At 49.9% G+C, this 22,891-nt stretch overlaps 1 protein-coding gene and 1 pseudogene across 1 annotated transcript in view; one reads left to right on the top strand and one right to left on the bottom strand.

The window, feature by feature from the left end:
* Positions 1-19,263, top strand: part of CACNA2D4 (calcium voltage-gated channel auxiliary subunit alpha2delta 4) — a 125,655-nt gene extending 106,392 nt beyond the window's left edge. The window contains exons 29-35 of the mRNA XM_087766083.1: positions 1,644-1,688; positions 2,653-2,715; positions 8,489-8,559; positions 9,399-9,474; positions 11,307-11,359; positions 12,343-12,398; positions 19,142-19,263. Coding sequence (XP_087622209.1) covers positions 1,644-1,688; positions 2,653-2,715; positions 8,489-8,559; positions 9,399-9,474; positions 11,307-11,359; positions 12,343-12,398; positions 19,142-19,263 — 486 coding nt within the window. The remainder of the gene's footprint in view (positions 1-1,643; positions 1,689-2,652; positions 2,716-8,488; positions 8,560-9,398; positions 9,475-11,306; positions 11,360-12,342; positions 12,399-19,141) is intronic.
* LOC148054689 (uncharacterized) lies at positions 14,382-15,407 on the bottom strand (annotated as a pseudogene).
* Positions 19,264-22,891: the final 3,628 nt, after the last annotated feature.

Raw genomic sequence — 22,891 nt, 5'->3', positions numbered from 1 at the left:
AGGGAGCTCAGGTTCAGCTCTGCCCCCTCCTCAGGAGCTCCCTGCAAGCTGCTGATGCTCTCAGATCGGGCTTCTCACCGCAGTCCCGCTGCTGCATGGCCAGCCCGGCACCGGGCACTGCTGGAGCTTCTACAGGTCTGGAAGAGCAGTGGCAGCGAGACTCGGTCCTCACACTGCTGAGGAAGATCTTGTGAGACATGGGTCCTTCTTGTAGGAAACCACTCTGGTTCACCTAGGTTTCTGTTCTGATTTCCAAGCTCTGGGCTCTGTATTTGTTATCCCCAAGGCCATAATAGTGGTTCGTTGTGGCCATATTTCTCTGCTGACCAAAGGAAGGAACCCACCAGGGATGAAGTACGGGCCACCTCTATGCGTGCGTCCAGGGAGACAAAACAACCCAATGCTGTTTTGTGGTGAGGCAAGAGTGAGGTGATGCTTGCAACTGTGGGTAAAGGGATGTTTTTAAACCATCATCCCTAGAGCCTCAAAAAGTCAGTCAGGATTGGAGCATGAGCATGCGATATTGCAAAGCCACAGGGCTTGAAACAAAATCAGGCACCTCTGAGTCTCTCTGAAGTTGAGCAGATGGATGGAAACCTGAAACTATTGGTTTTGTTCTGCAAAACTCTTGAGGAGAAACAAATTCTAACAGAAAGTAATGGTTGTCTTGTGGTTTGAAATGGCAAATTCACCTCTTGTTTCTGCGAATCATCCAGAAAGGCAGCTGGGGTTTATGTATAACAGTTCTGTGGAAATAAAGGGCAGCTGGCTGAGAGCAGACAGGCCACGCGACATGCCGGTGTCCTTCCCTGACCCTAGAAAAACTCTGGCAGGAAGGGGACCCCGTGTACAGAAATGGCAACACCATGTCAGCTTTCTTCCCTCTGCTGGTAGAGAAAATAGCATTGAAAAATAACACAAAGAGACAGACACATGCAACCGTGACAAACTCGGAACAATTACAAAATCAATAAGCACCTGAAGGGCTTTGTTACTCACCACGTAACCCCTCATGTCCCCACCCAGTGCAGTGTTGTGAAACACATGTCAAGTCCGGTACACAGAAATCCTAAATGAAACAAATGGATGGTGCCTTGGGCTACACGAGCACCGTTCACATCCTATTTTATCATTAGCTGTCTGGAGAATAAAGAAACCAACAGCAACAACAGCAAAAAAATCCCTGCCTGAGAAGAATCCTGATCTAAAATACCATGCCATGTGTTTAGTCAGGATACTAGCAGATGCTGAAATACATGCTTGTTTCTCACTGGTGCACAATAACCTTTGCTTTCTCAGGCAGAGAGCTTGATGCTGCCCCCTTTCTTCACAAGTGCCACCTCTGCTCAAAGTGCGTAGGTACTGCTGGAAGCGTGGCAGGGAGGTAGGGGCAGGATCAGAGCCCTCCGCAAAAGGGATGTTGCTCAGAGAGGTGCGGAGTATGCAGAGCCGCTGAGTGGCCAACTTGGGGGGTGGTAGCTGTGCATGCTGTAGAGCTCGTCTTGGTGGAAACACCAGCTAAATTGCAGAGATTTATGGGATGCTGGTATGGAGACCTTTAGCTCAGCAGTCCCAGGGGGGAGACTGTAAGATGATGTAAGACTGTAACACGCCATGGTTAACGCCCCACTTTTCCTTTCCAGTGCAGTGCCTTGGACGGTCCCTGTCCACTAAGCTGTCAGGATGATGTAAGTTGCCCAGATTTCTTCTCTGTACCTGTGACAGGTGTGATTGACTACCTGCTCTGTGGAGGTCTTTGTCTCCCCCAAAATCGGGTATTGCTGGTCGTTTTCTCACAAGAGGTTGCACAGCTGGGGCAGGACCTCATGCTGTTGAGACAAACCTGCAGTTTAGGTCTTCCCCTTAGCTGTGAGATGTCAGCTTAGCCTGGCCAGGGGCATGGGGATTCCAGCCAGTGGCTCTAAGGAGAGTCTATCTCCTCTAAGGCTGTCTCACTGGCATCCCAGGTCTGCCAAAGAGAGTGGGTGTCAGCATGCCACGCGTGCTGGGCACCCTTCTTTGCATTTACGCCACTGCTTCAGCCTTGGTCTCAGGCATATTTGGGACAGGAGCTCCTCTGCCCTGGAGAGTGGGATCACCAGAAAATTTTCCTTCCATGTTCATGTAGGATTTCCTCTGCATCCTAGTTTTTCCCTGTGAGACCTAAAGGTTTTCATCTAAACTCCGTGCTTCCATTTTCTGCTCTGCAAAATAAAAATAAGACCAGCACTGGTACTCAGTGGTGAGGTGAATGTTATTTCAAGAGTGGTTATAAAACTCTGAAATCTGAAGATGGCAAGCATTCGATGCCATTTTATTAAAGAGAAGTGCTCTCCAAATATCCTGCTGCTTCCTGCAGGGTGTCTTGTCTTCTTAAGTGTGGCTCAGAGCCTGCTAGGCCTGCACCCAGCCCTGGCAAGGGACAATCTCTGTCACGGAAAGCTCACAAACTAAATGCCTCAAAACAGAGGCAGAGAGGGAAAAGTCAATTGTCTAAAACCCGTGGTAGCTGAGCCGTGGGACTACACATGGAAATGCCAAGGCTGTTGCCATAAGCACAAGCCCACACCGCTCCATCCTGCACACAGCGGTACGTTCCAGACAACCATGGAAAAAGCTGTCTTTAATGTTGCTTCTCTTTCATCTCTGCAGATTCTGAATTGCTTCCTCATTGATAATAACGGCTTTATACTTGTTTCCAAAAGACCTGCAGAGGTAAGAGAGCAGAAGAGAAGAAGGAGAATGTGCTTGGCTTGTTCCTAAATAACCCACCAGAGCTGGTTAAAACAAATGAAGTTCAACTGTGTAATAAGGGGGAGGGGGCTGCTGTATAATTAAATTCAGCTGTGTAGTGAGGGGGAAGCCTCCTGCAGAGTGACAGCATATCCTAGGTAAGGAAGGAGTTTGCAGTGATAAGGAAGGAACTAGTCAAAATATCTTTTTATCTAGAAGTGAGGAAATTATTAGACTCCTTTCCCTTGGTGCAGGTGCTACTGAAAGATGATCTGAGACGGTCCCAGAAGGCAGGCGTGCGTGCCCTGACGTGGGAAGGGAAGGGAAAGGAAAGGAGGGGAGGGGAGCAGAGCAGCGCTTTTGAGCACCTCTGAAGTCAAAGCAGGCGTTCTTCAGGGAAGGAAACTGAGGGGCTGGTAAGAGCAAAATGCCAAAGGCAAAAATGAAGACAAAATCACTTAAACAAATTGGAAACAGGAGCACACCTGAAGAACTGGAAGATTTACTGGACTCACAGAGGTGAAAAGAGTGAGGAAAAAGACTCAGAGTAGTAATGAAAATACAAGCAACAAAAGTTGCTTCCTTTCCTCCTGCTGCCGCGCCTCCACGACCATTTCTAGGGCGCTGAAGAGGCATGGTTTGTGATGTGACATCCATTGCAGCCTGGGTAAAGTCAACACTACCAGTCACTGCATGGTTTAGCTATACTTTTCTGCTCTCCGGTAAACTCACCACAGAGCTATTTGTTTCAAAATAATAAAAGGCCGTAGATTTGAATGTCAGAAAGTGACGTGTTGAAACACTCTCATAAACTACAAAGCAATAAGTCAATAGCAAGAGTGGGCTTATAGAAGAAATGGGAATGAAGCAGTTTTGTTACTAACAGAAGTGTGAAGCTTCATTAAAATTGCCATAGTACTGGAGTTAACAAATACTGTATGCGTATTTCCAAAAGGCAGTGGATCCAATCCCAGAAATTACTTTCTTCAAGATGTGACAAACAGGTTGAAATGGAAATTAAAAATAAGGTAACAGGACACCCGATGGATGTGACTGGGACAAGCAGGACAGCTTCTATAAAGGAAGAAAACCTATCTTATCAGCTATGGTTCTTTGAAAGTGTGAGTAAATCAGGAGATAAGGGGGAATGGATGACCTACTGCGTTTCAGTTTTTCTAAAAGCCTTGAACAGAGTCCCTTACAAGAGGCTGTTAAAGAAGTTCTGGTTAAAAAGTGAAGCGTGAAGTAGTGGCATTGATCTCAAAGTAGCTGGGACAGAAAAGAAAGAGGAGGAATTTTTAGATGGATATTTAGATGGAAAACGTCAGCTATATGAGTCCCGTGGTTTCCCATCTGGACTTGTGTTGGTTAGCATATTCAGAATAGGCTGGCAAAAGAAAAAGGTGAGATCGTGAATTCTGCAGGCACTACACAGTAAGTTCAGAGAGGCCAGGATGAGAACTGTTGAGACTCAGAAAGCAAAATGAATCTGCAACATAGTGGCACCAGGGCGTGATACAGACAGATATCACGGGGGGCATATTGCAAGGAATAACCAACCTCTTTTCTGTTGGGAAAGTGACCTACGTGGCACACTGAATATTCCGGTAAAAGTGACCCTTCAATGATGTGGTGTGCCAAAATAAAGCAAAGAAAACTTGAAAAATAAAGGAGGAAAACGCTGTAAAGTTGTATTGGCTCCCTACTCTCGGAGGCCAGGTCCTGCTGCATGTTTGGGATGGGCTGGTAGTCTTAGGAGTCACTGTTTCCTCCTCTGACTGCCATGGCATTTTCAGAGTTGCTTTACTGAGTCCTGTGGCATGTGTTCATAGATAAAGGCAACTATGCCCTTTAGGTACCATGTCTACTGTTCATCCTCAGCACCTCCCTCCGGGGTTGTAACTCTGTATTTTTCCTGCATCTTATGGCTTTTTTTCCTGCATCTAATGGGTTTTTCAAAAAACTTGTCTCTGAACGATGTGACTAGCAGAAACATGGCACTATAGTGGATTTGGGTAAATTATAAACATTATCCGCATGCCTCCAAGATCAGGCATTTTGGCAGGCACCAGAGCTGTCATCTCCTCCAGCTGTTACCTCCCCTGATCTCAGAGAGTTCACCACTACTTTTCTTCTGAATTCTTTATCTTGTTCCAGTTACTGCTTTTATTTCCCAGTGGCACCATCAGTGTCCACACTGTTAAACCCTACAGGGAATTCAAGACAGCAGTGGCATTAAATCAATACCCTGGGTTTCATAGCCTTGCCACCTGGATATTGCTGTGTGGGATCACTTGCTGCTATGTGGCCTGCCCTGCACCATCCCACGCTCTTCCCTCAGTGCATCCTTTATCATAATGCAAAAAAAAAATGCCATACCTGGATTTTTGAGGGGTTTTTTGCCTTTCTGGAGAAGTCAGCTAGTTCGCTGCCCTCCCTCCCTGCCTCATACTTGACACCAGGACCAGCAAGAGTGGCTCAGCTTCCCAGGTCAGCATTTCAGCCCCGCAGCAGGGAGAAGGGCAGCCTGCCCACATGCTGCCTCTTCTGCCCCACCGGCCAGGATGGAGGGGAGCTTATTGGATGCCGAAGGAGCGAGGGTGCACAGGCGATCCATCCAGCACAAGCAGGGCCCCACGTGCATCCCCACTTCCCCAAGGAAGGCAGCCAAGGAACTTTCATGTCCAAAACGCCTGCTTCCCAGGGCAAAGTGCAAGCTAAAAGAATAGTGGAGAGGTGCCAAAGTGCCTGTGTCCTTATAGCCCCTGGGCAAGCAGCTGGTGCTGGAGACCTGTTCTGGGGGCTCTGAAATGTTTTGCTTTGTCTCTCTGCTCGCTCCCTTGGGGCTGCCATGCTTTACAGTGCTCTCAGCCTGCTGCCTGCCCAGGGCTGCCTGATGCCCTCACCTCCTTCCCGTGGTGATCACACCAGAGTGGCTTGGGATGGGGAATCAGCTCTAATAACCTCTGCCTGAAGGCACCAGGAAGCTTACCAGCAGCCAGAAGCCACGTGGAAGAAAGAGGGACTCAGGATTTTAATGAGTGAAGCGTTGGAAGCTCCCTGCAGGATTACTTGGGGAAGAATGGGTAATCTCTTAATTCAGGCTAATCCCCCCATCGAGACTCATAACGGAGGGAGCAAAGAGTTAATAGCCAGAGGCAGGAGAAGGGAGTGGGTGAGGGAGAGGACGAGGAGATCTAGGGCAGGGGAGGAAGGGAAAGTAAGTGGCCGGCCCAGGCTGTGCTGCAGCGAGGGCTGCTCCACGCTATGGTGCTATGTTTCTGCCCATGGCCCCACGACCACCCCTGAGTTTTTAGCTGTCTTTTGCTGCCAGCTGGAGGCACAGCTGCGGATCAGAGGTCTGGAGCTCCCTCCGCCTGCTGCGTCCAGATGTCCCCTTGCTCACTAAACCTCTTTCTCTAGGACTGCTACCTTCTCCCTGAGGCAACTTGCAGGGTATATCTGCAAGCTCTGCCCAGGCGGGACTCCAGGGACAGGATGAAGGGTGGCAGCTAAAAGGCCAAGATCCCACTGGGGCCGGGCAGAGCTTGTGGCGAAGTAAGGTCTGGCTTTGTTTGAGCCATGCAGCGAGGAGCCTGCCCGCTCGCCCAAAGCCTGGCCCATTTGGCAGATCCCATTTGTCTACAGCTTTTGCGTGTGCCAAAAGTACAAATTGCTCAATGAGCCAGCAAAGCATGGATACATACATGTCTGTGAGCAGTGATGTATCTTGTGAGCCATATGTGTGCTCCAGGATGCATCTCTTTCCTGTGCATAGCCTGCATGTGTACTTGTGCGCTCTCAGCTGCAGGGGGATGTGGTACAGCGTGTGTCACGCAGGGTGCCAGAGGAGATGCTTTGTGCCGTGAGCCTCTGAAATTGCAAGGGCCTGTGGAAACCTGCCCAGAGCTGGGAGTTAGGAGAAACACAGCAGAGGGATGCCTGGGAGAGCAGCAGCCAGTCACTGGAGGAAGCAGGTTGTAATGACAGCTGCTTTGCCAAGTGTCGCTTCAGTACAGGACCGCTTTGGTTTCTGCCAAGTGATGCTTTCCTGTGTTACTACCTGCACAGGGTACCTAAACCAGCACCGAGCTTTAGATGTCTGATTCGGTGTTAAAGGCCAGTTTGCTGATGCTTTTCTGAACACGTTCCCTAGGCCTTACTCTCAATTACGCTAATAGCTCCTCATACTTGTACCTATAGGAACGGCATCCTACCTGGAGAAATTCAGTCAGACATCAGCATCTCTGGACAGGGTGGGCCCCATTTACAGTCCTGCGGTGGCCCTCTGCCCTTGCCACACCAGCTGCAGCCTGCGCTGCGTTAAATCCTGCTGGCTCCTGCTGGGGCTGCAGACTGGTATTAAATGGAAGCAGCTGGCCTCCTCACCACCCTAATCAGATTGAAAGAGCGAGGGAGGTGAAAAAAAAGTTAGCGCTTGCTCAGACACATTTGACTATGTCTGAGACGATTACAGCCTAAATGCTCGAAGGAGAGTTTATGTTATGTATCGATTTATACAGTGAAACACTGTCCAAAGCCTGTTGGGAAGAGGCTCATAACCATGTAACACTACTGTTAGATGATTACCATATGATCTTAGGTAAATCTGCCTAAGGGTTGGTTTTTTTTAGTGGAAATACCCCACTCAAATAAATGAAGTCATCTGTCATCTGCTAATACATGCTAAATGACTGCTAACCTATCAGTGGAAAAGTAAAATGCCCCCCCAAACTGCATGAACAGTTCCATAACATATGGGAGGTATTGACTGTGTCAAGACCCATGAGCCAGAAAAATAGATGGAGGACAGCTCGTATCTGCGCTTTTATTCTTTATGAGTATTTTATTTACTTGCTTGCAAACAAAGCAGTGGACTTGGCAGATTCGAAGCATTTTTGCAATGGATTTGTCATGGTTTAGTAATGAGGAAAGCCAGAACCATTGTTTGTCTGAAGAAGTCTTTTGAGCAGCAGTTCCCGGATTTGGGATTGGGACTGTATTTGAGGTTATCGACTCCAAAACATAAATGGGGCCAGAGGACCATAAGCTCTGCTTTTAGTCCAGGCATGCAAGTGGGATTTGGGGGTTGTTGCCCCCCAAATGCAACTTTTGCTAGGATGGAGTCTGTGCTAGCACAGTTCTGGCCGTGCCAGTGCGTAGTGTGTAAGCTAAAGGGATGGGTCGGTGTGTGTTGTGTCATTTGCGTTACTGCCTGCTCAGAACTTGCACAGCAGTGGGTTGTAAAATTGTGTTTGCTACCTAAATAAACGTGTACGGCGCACTTACGCCTGGTGAGTCAGTTTGCCTAGGGCAGGAGGAGAGCAGAGGTTTCCGAAGCCACTGCGGCCGCAGGCTAGCCGAGAGGCTCAAGCAGAAGAGACTCAGGCATTCAGATCCAGAGAACGTGGGTTCACAAAAACCCACAGGAGAGCCCGGGCTGCCAGTGAATGAACGTGCCTGGGTCTCTGCAGCTTGAGAGTCTGCCTTTTTCTGTCACGATCTTCAGGGACTTACATGGGCTAAATCATTTCCAAGCACAATAAGAACGGTGCAAGATGCCAGCTGGTGGTGGAGGAAGTCCTCCCTCAAGCTTTCCAGCCAGCCAAAGGACAAAGCTTGGCATTACCTCCTTATAAAACACTCATTATGTGTAGTAGGGCTCCAGACAGACTGGATCAGCTGGAGCCATCGAGCATTTGGAAATTTTACCATTGACAGTTTATTCTAGTTTTTTCCTTTCTTGTGCTTGCAGACTGGAAAATTTTTTGGTGCAGTGGATGGCTCAGTAATGACCCAGCTGCTAAACATGGGCATGTTCAGGCGGTAAGTGGGGGAGCTCTGCACTGTACTTCTCTTTCTTCAGCGGGTGTGTGGGTCAGAGCCTATCGGTCCCCCTAAGCAGCACCACTGAGCAGGGGAAAATACACGTGCAGGTGCATGTGGCTCTCTTGTTTGGCTACAAGAGCTCCTTTAGCTACCTGCCCCCTCCCCTGACTTGCTCAGCCATCGTCACCACACACTCTGTTTCTCCTCATCCCCTGCTCTTCCACCTGCTGCGAAGCACCCAGAGAGACAGTAACTCCTGATCTCCGTTTTGCCAGAAAGCAGCTGCTCCTCCATCTTTTCCAGGGCAAGGTGCTACGGGAAACACTTCTTGGTGTTTTGGGTGAAGTGCTTCAGTTCCTCCTGCCACTTGGAAAGCCTTTCTATGAGCAGTTGTCTGAGAGCCCCCCAGATGTGGTGTTGCAGCTGGCTGAGCACATTTCTCTCTCTCCTAAAAATACCTCTGTTCGTCTCACTCCACTCCCCCAGCCCATGCCAAAAGAGAGTTCAGAGTTTCAGTGGCTTGAAAACAGAAACTAGGGGGACCTGAGGTAGATGATACAATTATAATTCTCCACTTCACAGCCTGCTTTACTCACCATCTGAAATTAGGGACATATTTCCTCCTGTACTGACCCAGTTACATTAATCCGGGGCCTGTATTTCTCGCTTTGTGAAATCCAGCCCTGACCAAACAGCAAAGACATGTAAGCAGGCCACTGCTTTAGTTCTCCCATACAGAAACTTTTACAGAAAAAGTAGTGCGCGCTGACGTGTGTGTCCCGTAGGCAGTTGCATTGCTTGCTTTTGACTGCTTGCTTGTTTTGTGTTGATTGCAGGGTGACCATGTATGATTATCAAGCGATGTGCAAAGTACCCCACCACCACCACAGCGGTGCCCGGCCTCTGCTCAGCGTATGTATCTGTCGGCACGCAGCCCTCTCTGGGCTTGGCTGTGGAGGCTTTCTCCTAGGATGTCTCCAACACCTTGGTGTAGCATGGTCCCCAAAAGAGCTTAGGAGCTGTTTGCTTTCAAGTGATGGGAATGTCCAAACTCATCTAAGGCAGATTTCTGAGGCAGTGGTGGCCACTGACAGTAGTTTCCAATGTGGCTTTCTATTGGCGTATAGGATCTCACTGACAATTGGAAGGACCAGGGAGAGGACAGGAACTAGACTATGCCAGGCTTCTCCTAGAAGCTGAAGAACCAGCTTGCAGCTGACATGAACAGAAATGCTTTTACAGGGCATGGTTTTACTCAGCAGCTCAAAGAGGAGAGTTGCAGTGTCAGGGAACAGAGCATCTGGGAGAAAGCTGTCAGCCTCTCAGGGAAACGTGAGTGGGCTTGGAGCAACGCAGAAAGGGGTTAAACCTGCCGAGAAACGCTGATAGCCCAGGGAAACAAGCTATCAGAGTGAATAGTTTTGCCAGTACCCAAATGCAACCTCTCTCCAGTCTGATAAAAGCTAATAATCTAATCCCACTCTACCTTCCTAACCTGGCCTTGAACAGGCAGGACTAAGTAATTACTCAACACGCAGGCCACTTCAAACTGAACAGGGATGTGTTTATTGCTGTTATGATTGCATTTTTGATACTTTAAAATGTGGTGTGCTGGAAGTACATCCTACAGCATGACATGGTCGTTTTTTTCCAGTAAAAGAATTTTCAACAAAACATTACTTTTTAATAATGTGTTACATTTTTAACAATATATCAGTTTTGGTAATAGCTGTACTTAAGCTGGATAGATGATAAAATATTGTGGTTGCAGTGAAAATATTTGCTTGATCATATCCTCGAGAATTTTGATTACTGAAAGAAATGTCACAAAATACGAACTGCCAAAAAACAGGTGAATGGGGAAGAGAATAAAAGGGTGAGCATTCGGCCTTCATCTCTCCCTTTCCCCTCTTAGCAAAACCCTCGAAAAGGAAGAAACCAAAAAAAGTCCATTTTTCATATGCATCCTTCAAAGGAAAAATCAGTGAAATTCCCGACCATCTGTGCCTTTTACTATTTGCTGACTTATTTTGGTTAAGTCAGTTAGCAGTAATGGAACATTGTCTTGTGTCCTGTGACTGCTGCATCTGTTTTGGTTTTGAGGATACAGGCATGACTATGAGAGGGAGAGATGAAAATTAGACATGGTTACCATGAAGAAAAGCAGCAGCAGGATACTCTGCAGATTAATTGTCCCTGGGACAATGCTGGGTTTCCAATTTGTAGCTGAAAAGCAGGAAGATGATAGAAGTCATGCCATCTTGAGGAAAAGCTGGATGAAAGCACAGTTAAGCATAATCAATCAATGGCAGATAATACTAAATCCTGGGCAATGCTGTTGCTTGTCCCAGAAACACCACTTGCTATCAGAATATAAAAGCATCCCAAACTGGTGGTGTCCCATTTAGCTGTGTTTCTCTCCTGCTCTGAGCTCTCAAGGTCATCCATACTGGAGAGAAATCATCAAGCAATTACATCTTCAAAGTCCTTCATACATTTGTGATAAACTCCCTGACCCTGACGGGGAGGGGGTGAGAAGATATTATTAGTAGCAAGGCAGCTCCTCTGGCTTTTGATGTATTTTGAACATTTTCCAGTGATGCTCAGACCTTGAATTTCCAGCCTGTCTTCAAGAGCTCTGATCAGTGGAGGGAATTGGTCTGAAACGTGGGGTCCTGCATAACAATTATAAACTCTCTGACCAGGTCCTTATGGTATTTCTCATTTCTTGTTTTGTTCTCCAGCCAATTTATGCCTTTCTAGCTGCAGTGAAATGGCTGATAAGTGATTTCCTCATGTGAGTACCAAAAGATGGGGGTGTTTGGGAGGCTCAGACCAACGGGGGTGAGAGCTGAGAAAGCTGCAAGCAGAGGCCCCCGCGTAGGGCATTGCTCTCAGCCTTCTCCTGACATTCAGCTCAGCGCCTTGCTCCTGGGAGACAGAAAGCTATTACTATTCCCATTTTGAGAGGCAGAGGCCTGGAGCGGGTCTGGGATTTACCTGAAGTCACTCAGTACAAAGTGGCAGAGTCAGAAATAGGACTCGGGTCTCCCGGGGCCCCGTGCGGATCCTTGATGCGAAGTCCTCTTGCCTGTCTCCTTTGCCCGTGATGAGCAAATGCACACCTTCGCTTTGCAGGGGGCGAGGGCTGAAGGAAGGAAGCCAGGGAGCTCAGGTCTGAGTGACAGGCAGGGGAGGAGAGAGGGGAGGCCATGAGTCAAGCTCTGGATTCAGGCTCACCTCAAACTGCTGGGGGGAATCGGAATGCAAGTTCAAATTAGGGTGAAAGTGCCGCTGCTCAGCTTGCTGGGTGTGCAAAAGGCAAGGTATGGAAAAATTCCAGCTCCTAGGGCTTGACTGTGATTCAGAATAATTCATGATGTGCAGCTACCTCCATGTAGCCAGTGTACGGGCTCCCTGTTGGCCACCCATGCCTGCTCCTCAGGTGGGTCTCATGGTGACTGAATCCTCTCCCAGCCTTGGGGGCTGCTCAGTCCTTCCTTCACTGACAAGGCCTCCGCACAGTACGCACTTCAGGTAAAAGCCCATTCAATTATTCCACAGTACCAATCCCATGATAGAGAGCTACACTCTCGTCATGTGGAGAGGAAAGAAAAAAAAAATTAAAAAAAAAACCAAAACAACTCAGACTTCCACTGCCAGCAAATTCATAGTAAACATTTTAGAACTGATACTCGCTGGGCGACGGGGCCATCTCCCTGACACCTGCATCCTTCCAGGCTGCTGAAAAAGCATCCTCTGTTCTTGCTCTTTTGACAGCTTCCTTTTGGAGTTTAACATGAGTAGCTTCTGGCACTCAGACAACTTGGCAGATGGTGAGTACACAAAAGTCCAGCCGCCCCATAGCATGTGAGTGTTACAGCCGCTGGTGGCAGAAGAAGCTGTACAGGGAACCCTGGCTTCCTGTGAGGAGGCCACCATCTGCTCCACCACCCCTCCCTCTGTGGACCCTGGAATCCAGCTTCCAGGTCCCACCACCACCCCATCTTCCCCCGCTCCCACCCTCATTTCAGGCTGCCACAGCAGCTGAGCGGTCAGGGCGAGGTGTGTGTGGCTCAGAGCATGCTGCTTGCTTTCCTCAGGGTAGCTGCTGGGGTGGGGGGAGGCTCTTCTTTCCAAGGACCCCCACCCTACAGGCAATCAGATGAGAGAGACCATCAGCTGCAAAGCCCTTCGGTTGGAAAGACTCCCTTGAGTCTTTCCTGAGGGTGGCCTACAGGACAGGACAGAGCAGGGCTGGAGCAGCAGGATCTCCGGAGCCTAGCAGGGGTCCCAGAAAGCTAGTCAGAAACCTGTAAGGTTTAATAACACATGGAGGGTCTTCGCTTGCCCACTGGACCCCCCTCTGGAAGAGAAATGATGATGGCACATGGTATTGCACAGCAGCTGAGTGCAGCAGAGGGGTATGTGTGGGTTGAAATCCAGTGACCTGCCCTACAGCTGCAGTGCTGCCTCCTAAAAACATCCTGGGAGTCTCTGCAGTCCCATCCCTGGCCCACAGGCAGGGGGGATGTTAATGGCCCTGAGGTGAGCCGGAGGGAAAGGTGAGGAGTGCTCTGCGCGGCCACGTAGGTGCCGTTATTACATCCTCAGTAATTATTCAGCACTACCGGTGCTTTTTGGGGAGACAGTGGTACCTGCCCTGCTAACTGGACAGTCTTCTGCACTGAACTCTCCTGGCGTAATGGGGAAACAGTCATTTTTAGAAAGCATCATCTTCCTTCTAGTCAGAGAACCAGCCCAATGCCTGGGTACTGTTTAGGTCCCGCTCACCTCCTCCAAAAAGGATCGCCAGAGACAGTGGTAGCAGTTGCAGGTATCCTCTGTGTGGCCCTGGCTGCTGCTTAACACACATCAGGATAACGGGAGTAGCCCCATGCAGAAACCGGTGGGGAAGAGTCAGATGAGCAAGTGCAGTACTTGGGGCACTGCGGGAGGGACTGCTCTTTCTGGAGGACAGAGAGACCTGGTGTTCCTCCCACCTGGAGCTGCTGTGGGTGCTAAATGGCTGCAGTTTGATTTAGTCTTTGCTTCAGATGTGAGAAGAAGGGAGGAGGGTTCTCGCTGCTGCCCTGCTCATCGCCATTTCCTTTTGTGCTTTCTTCGTCTCTCTCCTGCATCACCTCCATGACTGCTGTGTGCAAATTCATCTCTTCGCTGCGCTGTCATCATGTGAAACTGTCACGTGGCTCCATCTTCATTGTGTGTCTGTGTGTTGTGCGACTTTTCCAGCCAAGGCTGTCTTCCATCACTGTAAGTAGAACTACTTAGCAGCGAAAAGAGGAGGATTTAGCTAGAAATCCCAGGCTAGGAAAGACATTTTTCCACGTTTTGGACAATGGGGACTTGCAGAAAGGTGTGACAGGGACAAGGCAGTGCCTGGCTCTGTTTCCCTGCACTGCAAAGCAGCACGCGATGCTGTTGCTCATTTAGCTGGCTGAGCTGGTGATTGAAGGTCTGTCACTGAGAAGTCAATAAAAGAAGGAGCACACGAGCCTCCTCAGTGGCTGCGGGCACAGACAAAACCATCACTCGTTACTACGGGATAGATGAGCCTGTAGCCTGTGTACCCTGGCATGTCCTTAAGGCACTGTGGCTTCCAGCTGCCCCGTTCTTTTCAGCCGTTACACCAAAACCAAAGACCAACCCATGCCTTCTCGCAGGTAAAACTGTACAGGTCTCGTAGACTTCAGCTATTAAGAGGCAACTTAAGTCTTCTTTTCCACACCCCGTGGCTTAGCTCCTTCTGATGAATCCCAGCCCAGCTCCAGGATAATGCAGAATTACTTTCAAGCAGTTCAGCTGATTGATAAGTATATGCTTTGGCTCATAAATCTGCTCCTACAGGCTAGTTAGAAATCCCTCCAGACAGAGTCCAGACTGTGGCGGTGTTTGTATCTCCCTGCTTCCATATCTAGCTTGTATTCGCCGATTTGCTCTCTGCCCAGCAAGACGTATGTGTGAGACAGAGATGGAGAAATAGAGACAGTTGGAATGTGTCTTGCTGTGTGAAGAAGAGGAAGAGAGGGTGACTACGGATGAAAAAAATGAGTGTCCGTGTGTGGGGGAGTAGCGGGGTGGAAGAATACTATTGGGACTGGAAGAAATGGATTGCACATGTTGTTAAGAAGGGGCTGTAGATTTTTGCCAGAGATGTTAACATTTTCTTGACTGCATGCCAAGGCTAGTGTATGCAAAAAGCGTGGAGAGAAGGAGACATTTTGTGAGAGAGAAATTGAGCGCAAATTTATTCAGGGATACAGGCAGAGGAATTCACGGTCAGGGATCTAATGCCTGACTGTGCACCTCTGGCTCTGCAGCACTGAGCCTATTTCTGCTTCCCAAGTTCTCTTGCTGTCTGGGAAGGCAAGACTTGCTGTTGGAATATGGGCATGATGTATTCAGAGTGCACTCATCACGCAAATCTGCTTTTCAGAGGTGGTGAGAAGACATGTTTGCTTCCACAGATTTTTCACTGCTCTCAGCATCTTATTCCTCTTGGTGTTTGTAAGGGCTTCTGCTTTTATGGACATCACCACAGGTTTTAAAGCCATTAATTAAGCCAAAAATACTTCCAGCCAAGGCATACTGCCTAGAAAGTACTATTTCTAGAATTCTGTAGCTCAGAAAAGTCTCTTTTTGAGAGAGTAATCAAGAGATGGTAATCTACACAGAGGATATTTTACAAGATAATTGATTAAATTTTGTGGTTTGTATTTGTAACTAAAAGTGGCAGATTTTGTCTCGTGTCCCAGAGTAAATCCACTGACTTGGGTGATTACTGCTGGTGGGAAAGAGTTCACAATCTGGGCTCTATAGTTCATAGCAAGGCGCGGCGGCTGCCTTTGCTACTCGGAAGGATTGGTTGCCAAATGTCTGACAGTCTTTCTGGAAGTGCAGATGGTAGCAACGACAGCCTGGAATTAACTCACTCTTTGCTATGAAGTTTGTAATTTGTTATCAGCTCCTCTGACTGTTTGCTAATCCCTGACCACCAGACTCTCAGAGCGCTGATAACGTTTTGATGTCCAGCATGTGCATGCAGAGGCTCAGCTCAAGCATTTTGCTGATGATGTACACGCTACTGGGCTCCTCTGAACTTCTCAATACTGCTGCAGCTGCATTGCTTCCAAGCAAATTAAGCTGCAGTAGGCTTAATCATAATCTCTGTCATAGGTCTTGTCTCTCTGCAGAACTTAGGAGATTTTGAAGTGGCTTCTTTTCATTTAGCCTGTGCCAAGAAACTGGTTTAAGATGGTCTGTGCAGGGGACTTGTGCCAATTTAGCGCAGTTTAAAAATATAGCTTGGTGCACGTGATGAGGTTAACCCAGAGCAAGTCAAATTGCAGATGTTCATGAAAGACTGCAAACAGAAACACAACTTCTGTTCGTGACTTAGCCCATACTGCACTGCAAAAGCGCCCCTGAAGGGACTAAACCCGGTGCACTTCCTACCGCTTACCTCTGGATGCACAGGCTGCTCCTGTGAGTGCCACCACGGCACAGTTTGGCCCAGGATTACTGCTTAAGTGTTGCCTCTCTGGTCCTGTGTCCAGAGCTGAGGTACAGCTCTTGCCCGTGTGTGCGGGTCATGCCAGCAAGCAGTGCTGGTCGGCACTGGCAGAGGGTGCAGGTTTATCCTGGGTGGGGGTCGCGCAGTCTCTTTAGTTGCCTTTCCCCTTGAGGCCCAGGTCTCCAAGCCCCAGTCCAGCAGAGCGGCCCTGATTCAACACTGGCTGAGGCTAGGAGGCCTCAAATCTCCTTCCATCCCATATTTTCCAAGCTGAAGGTCTGATTCACCCCCTCCCTGCACCCTGTCCTTCACACCACTGTTTTTTATATGGCTTTAACTCCATTCGCTTTGATGACACTACATCAGGAAGCTGGAGCCAGTGGAGAATGTCATTCTTTGCCAGGGACAGGGGAAAAATGAGGACCTGGATGAAGTCTCTGCTGTGTCAGGACCCTTTGCCACTTCTGACATGAGCAATACGCTAAATTCTTGCAAGCAGTTGTGCCCCAACTTCATCAGGTCACCTTTGTGGTCATCACAGCTGTTCTTCTGAGCAAAAACTGGCACAGTCCCTTGCCGCCAGCTGTGCTGCGGTGACAGCCCCAGTCACTCAGTGCTGCAAGTCCAGGCATAACACACCAGGACTTTGATGGCTGAGGGACCAATGCGCGGTCTTGCCACAAGTGCGTCCCTAAGAAGGTCTGTCCCTGGCCCAGCCTACGATAGTCTGGCCACCTGTTTCAGAGTTTGGAGCTGTTTTCCCAGCCACTAGTACAGTGAATTAAGGCTGAAGGAAGGGTTCCCACTCTGTTCCTCACACTCATTAGTTCATCAGGGACTTCACTGGCCAGAATCCCCTTACCAGCCCTGGAGCTGGTCTGAGCTGGAAAGCATTTGCAGCTTCTCTCCTTTCAACATAAATGGGGATATTCTGTGTATTTCATCAGAAATGTCTAAGCCTTTGAAATTCACCTCAGTAATAGGGTCTTCCTCTGCTCATCCTGAATGTCCTCAGGACTGTTCGTCCCCGTGACAAGTGCTAGGCAGAGCCATTCTCCATTAGCAAAGATGGGAGAGGCTTTTCCATGCTGCTGCAGCGTGGGGTTTGCACAGAGGGACCCCAGTGACAGAGCACAGGCAGGCAGCTCCTGGCTGGCAGCAGAGTTGCTGCTGGACCCTGAAACGACGAGTTTAGTTGATTAATTAGTGTGAATTCAGGGTGAATACAGGACAAGGCATCATGCTGAAATCAAGCCTTGTGTGCTTTTGGATCTGTGCAAAATAAACCTAACCATGATATTGAAAGGTGAGTCCCACTATCTGGGAGGATTTAAGTAGGAGGCTGCCTTGTGAATGACATTTTTAGAGAGTTCAGAAGAAAAGCACAAGGCACAGCTGCGGAGGACTCTGGACTGCAGGGATGTGTTTGAGTACCCATCATATTCACCTGGGGAAGGCATTAGAGGGGAGATTGGGCTGCAGCTCCTGGCTCTTAAATGGATGTCTTGTGTCGCTGGATCGCCATGGTGGAGAGAAAAACCAGAGAAAATCATCCGGCTTTTCTCTCTCTCACGTAAGCCACGTTGTTTAGACAGCAAGCTCTGCGGGGTAGTGCCTGCCTCTTTCTGTGTGCTCTGGCAGTGTCAGGGGAGAGGACACCATAGCTCTCAGTAGTGAGGGTTTTACAGTGATGCAAATTACCCATCAGGATCATGGATGCCCTCTTGGTGCCTTCTTACCATACATTTACTGATTAAAACCCATGCTGCTGCATTTTTTTCTATAAATCTTCAGTGTTGCTGCTGCAAGGGATAAGTTGGTCGTCCTCCACATCAGAAGGACTCTTTTCTCTATCCGTCCCCTCGGCAGGGCTGCCTGCAGCCGCTGTGTGGGTGGAGGGCTGTGGAGCGAGTCTTTTGTGCTCAGATCCAAAGCTGGTGTAGGAACCACTTCTCATACTTGTTGTTGCCTGAGCCGCAACCACCTCTCCCCTAGCAACAAAGCCTCACATTTCCATCAGCGACGTTCCCCTGTGTCTGACAGAGGCAGGAACTGACTTTGCTACCTCCAACTGCAGAAAATAATTGCCAGAAGGGCCCAAGGCAGTAGTTTCAGGCAAGGCAGACTTCACTGAACACCTAGAAAGGATGCCCTCGCTTTTTGAGGGAGGCTCAGTAAGGCAGTCCAGCTCCCCGCCATCCCCAGATTAGTTTGGGAGTCCCACAGAGTGTGACTGATGAGCCATGGAACAGCTGCTCCCTGCCTCTGTGGTGGACGGCTCCCTCCAGGAGCCAGCGCCACACGTTAGCTGGGTCTCTGCTGGGCCTCAAGAGCCGTCGTCTGCTTCCCTGTGCTCTCAGGCCAGATCGCTTTGCTGGCAGTGTTTTCTTTTTTACGTGGCACATATTCAGCCCCTCAGATTGCCTGCTGTGGGCTCGCTCTGAAATGTCAGAGGGCTTGGGAAGGATCAGCGGTTGATGGAGAACCCCACCACAGACACACAGGGTCCGCATAGGGGCAGATCCCTCAGCACGGGCACTGAGGACTGACCCAGTTGCAGCTTTGACTGTTTAAAAAAGTGCGTGAACCAGGGCTGGGTTAGGCAGGAGGGACTTTATTGATGCTGCTGGTTTGGTAGACCCCCCCTCCTTTGAACACGGGGGTACCGGTGCCCAAATGCCCCTGTGTAACTGGCCATGGGCGTCCCTGGGGTGCTGCGGCCACTGCGGCCCCATGGCTGCAGCTTCAGCAGGGCAGGGTCCAGGCTTGCTTCAGGGAGGCGAGTGGGAATATTGGGCACATTTCTCACATAGGCCGGTTTTCCCACACCACCTAGTGGGACCGGGGATCACTGCCTGGCTGCTTTCTGCAGCATCTCCTTCTCCTCCTTCTCTGGTAGGCACCTGCTCTTGGCCAGTGTCAGGGGGGATGCAGGGCTGCTGCTCCAACCTACATCGCTAGTCTTAAATACTTCCATCTCAGTGCAGACTGCTCCTATACGATCCTCTGCCCTTCATTTCTCACCTTGTCTCCTTACCATCACAGCTCACAAGCACAAGAAGCACGACACCTTGCAGCCCTGCGACACCGAGTACCCCGTTTTTGTGTACGAGCCGGCCATCAAGGAGACCAATGGGCTGATCGAGTGCGGAGATTGCCAAAAGTAAGAATTGCAGCTTCCCTTTCATTTGCGGGCTTGCACACCTATCCCCCCCAAGTCGTGACAGCACGCGAGCCTGGTCGCAGAGCCCACGGTGATGGCAGTAGCTTGAGAAGAGTCACCTGCTGCAGTGCCCATCGCGTGGCCACCGCCACATCCGCAGCTCTGGCCACAGAGCAGAGCTAAACAGCCCACTGGACAGAGAGGAGGTGAAATGACCAAGTTACAGCTTAGCGATAACTTTTTTAGAAAAAAATTTAAAACGTGTTAATAAGCAGAGGTGGCTGTAGAATGAGGGAAAGAGCATTTAAATATACATATATCTTTCTATTCCACAGATTTCAGAAAGGAACTTTTTCTGTTTTTTCACGTTTCTGGCAAAAGTTTTCTCCTTAGAAAATTTTCCTTTTTGCAATGCTTTCGGCTTTCCTTTTCCTTTTAATATTTTCTCTCTTTTCTGTTTTTCTACAGAAAAGAAAAAGCAGAAGGGGGGAAAAAAAAGAAGTGTTAAACTGAAAGAAATGAAAACACAGGTCCACTTTTTTACTTTCCGTTTTCATTTTAAGAGAATGAACAGTCCAAAATAACAGAAAAATCATTGTGAAAAGAGGCCATTTTCAACAGTTGCATAGCACCATCAGCAATGACTTGTGGAAAGGTGACAGAGGAATGAATTTCCACTGGTCCAGCTTTTCCTAACATGAGGCGTCCAAACAGATCTGACTGGAATCCTTCTTAAAAAAAAAAAAAATCCTACCTAGCCTAACTTCAGTCTTGGACCAACTGCAGGAAAGACTTAAAGGTTAGGAAAACAGCCTGTGCTAGTCAGCATGACTTCAGGAAAACCAGGCCTTGCCAAACATTGTTTTAGAAGAGATTGCAATTTGGTGACAACAAGGTATATTGTGTAGGTGCAATAAACTCTGGGTGGATCTGGAGCAGCTGAGCGCCCCAAAGCAACCTGTTTGTGCGTTAAGCCATTGCTGCAGAGATCTCCACCACCAGCGCAGCCCAAGGCTGACCCCTCCTTGATGGAGCCTGGCGCTCACCCACCCACCCTCCCTGGGACAGCTGGAAGAGGTTTCCACCATGGGTATTTTGTACTGTGGTGGTTACAGCAACCCCCGGAGTGGTGGGAGATGGGGAGGGGGTTGAATGATCTCAGGGTGATGAGCCTAAACCCTGTGTCTCCTACTGCTTGAGTCACTGCCTGATAGTACAAGGGGGGAAGGCAGCACCTTGCCAGCTCCAGCAGCAGCAGCCCCTGCATCCTGCTCAGCTTCTTCATAGTTACGGGTGCAGGACTGGATTGCACCTTCTGGATGCCCCACACCGTCTCTTTTGCAGCTTTCATGTTCGGGAGAGACATGTGCCCCGACACAGGCTCTGTGGAGCATTAGAGAGTGGCCCAGTGGGGCGTGCAGGCTTTCCCCATCACGTTTTGCAAGCCCAAGTGGTTCCCAGCGGAGCGAGGATAGGCTGGGTCCTTTATTTTGGGCAAAAAGTTGGCTTGTGGATTGGTGCATGGGGCATCTCTATCCTGGTTACAGAATTTGTGCGTGGGTTAAAATCTGCTTGTCAAAGCTCCCAAAGCAGTCATCAGCCAGGAATACTAATGAAATGGTCGAGCTGCAGTGTGTGACGTTCAACACCTCTAAAAGTGAATACAGAAAGCCCTGGAGGCTAGAAGGCGGCAAGACTAGGTGGTGAATAACCAGGGAGACAGGGCAGTCGGTGCAGTGAGTGCATCCTCACAAACCTGTATTTCTAATCCAGAAGTCCTCTTCCTGGGCTGAGAGGTGGTTAGCAGGACCGGGAGTGCACAGAGCCACGTACCAGCTGCAGTGTTGCGGCCCTGCCACCAGCACAGGCACACCAAGCCCACCGTCCCTGGCCTTCCCTGTGCCCAGCAGCCCCAGCCCAGGCTGCAGGCTCCTTGCCAGGGCTGTATGGCCGCTCGGTGCCCAGCGGCAGCACAGGCTGCATGCAGACAGTGGAGGACGGCAGCGTGGGCAGCTCAGCCTTGCTTCGGCTGGCTGCAGCCTCTGCGCTGGCAGAGGGCAGGCAATGACTGCAAGGCATGGGGCGGGGGCGTGGCGCAGGCTGGTGAGATGCCCAGACACGTACAGCACCTTGCAATGACACCGGCGTGCATACGCTTGGACACGCACCCCCTGCCGCCCCCGTGCTCACCTGGGGGGGGGGCCGCAGATGGGCACGTGCCAGTGTGCAAACCCAGAGTCACAGGTGCACACAGCCTTGTAAGCACAGAGACACATCTGAGCTGCCCATGCACGCACACTCATGAACAAAACCCTGCACACTGCCGAAACACGTGCCTGCCCTCATCCTGCTCTGCCGACACCAGCCCTCCACTGCCGGCAGGCACAACCGGGCAGCGGCACTTCCATGAGCCCTCACGTGCACGTCCTCAGGCAAACGCTGACACCTAGACACAGCCTCACCGGCACGTGCCTGTGCTCGTCACCGGACCGTTCTGTAGTCTGCTTGGCCGACGGGGAGGGGAAGGGGCAGGCGAACTTGTGGCTGCACAGCAAAGCTGCACGTTTTCTGTGCCAGTAGGCAAGACCAAGCACCTGTTGCTCAGTCCCATCACACCATGTAATGTGTGATGCTATTGGGATCCTCCATTTCTCACTCCAGTAACATGAAATTTAGCAAAACTCTGCCCCTTGCAGGACCACACAGTACATACATCCTCACATTTTATAAGCATATGTATAAATATACATTGAATGGGCATCGGCACAACTCTGGATGAAACCAGGTCTTCTCAGGTACTGTCTGCTGTGACACAGTGCTCTATTTGGGGAGGGCTTGTGTCAGGTTTTGTTTGTTGGTTGACATTTTTACTTGGTTTTTTGGGTTTGATTTTGGCTTTTGGGCCTAGTGTGGGGTTGTAAATCTGAGCCAGTTCAGAGCTTCCTGAGGCCAAAAAGGTGTGCTAACGCCACCGCCCTGTGCGCCCGGCTGCTCGCTGTGTCTCTCCTGCTTCCTGCTGACATCCCGTTTCCGACGATCTCTGTTTTCTTTGGATTTCTTTGCTGTGGGCCAGGTGGTGCCAGGGCAGCTGCTCTGGCTTTGCAGTGGGAGGGATGTGCTTTCTCCCACCCGCTCCTTTCTTCGCAGGATGTTCGTGGCGCAGCAGATCGCCAGCAGTAACCTCCTGCTCCTCGTCACAGATGCCACATGCGACTGCAGCATCTTCCCACCTGTCCTGCTGGATGCGAAAGAGGTCAAATATATCCTTCCACGCGCAACAGGGACGCACAGCTCCACAGGCCCTTTCGTCTCCGTGTTTGCTAGGGTGGAGAACCTGCTCCCAGGGCAATTGCCATGGGGGTGGAGGGCACGGTCTGACCTGTGGGACAGCCAGGGAGAGACAGAGAGACGGAGCGGGCAGGGTTGTGTTGTGGTGGAGAGGAGGTAAAACAGCCCTGCCCTCCAGCCGCCCAAGAGGAAGCCGGGCTGTCAGATGCGCTGTACGAGGGTGAGGGTGGGACAGGCCAGGAGAAAGGGTCAGTGGTGGCATGAGCGCAGCTGGGCTGGCTCCCCAACACTGCTCCCAGGTGCTTCTGTAACCCTGCTGGGTCCTCATCCCTCACTCCTCGTAA

This window comes from Nipponia nippon, unplaced genomic scaffold (genome assembly GCF_047370975.1).
Source record: "Nipponia nippon isolate SJK-2023a ecotype South Korea unplaced genomic scaffold, ASM4737097v1 scaffold_3, whole genome shotgun sequence".
NCBI lineage: Eukaryota > Metazoa > Chordata > Aves > Pelecaniformes > Threskiornithidae > Nipponia > Nipponia nippon.
This window is presented reverse-complemented; position numbering and strand designations above follow the sequence as displayed.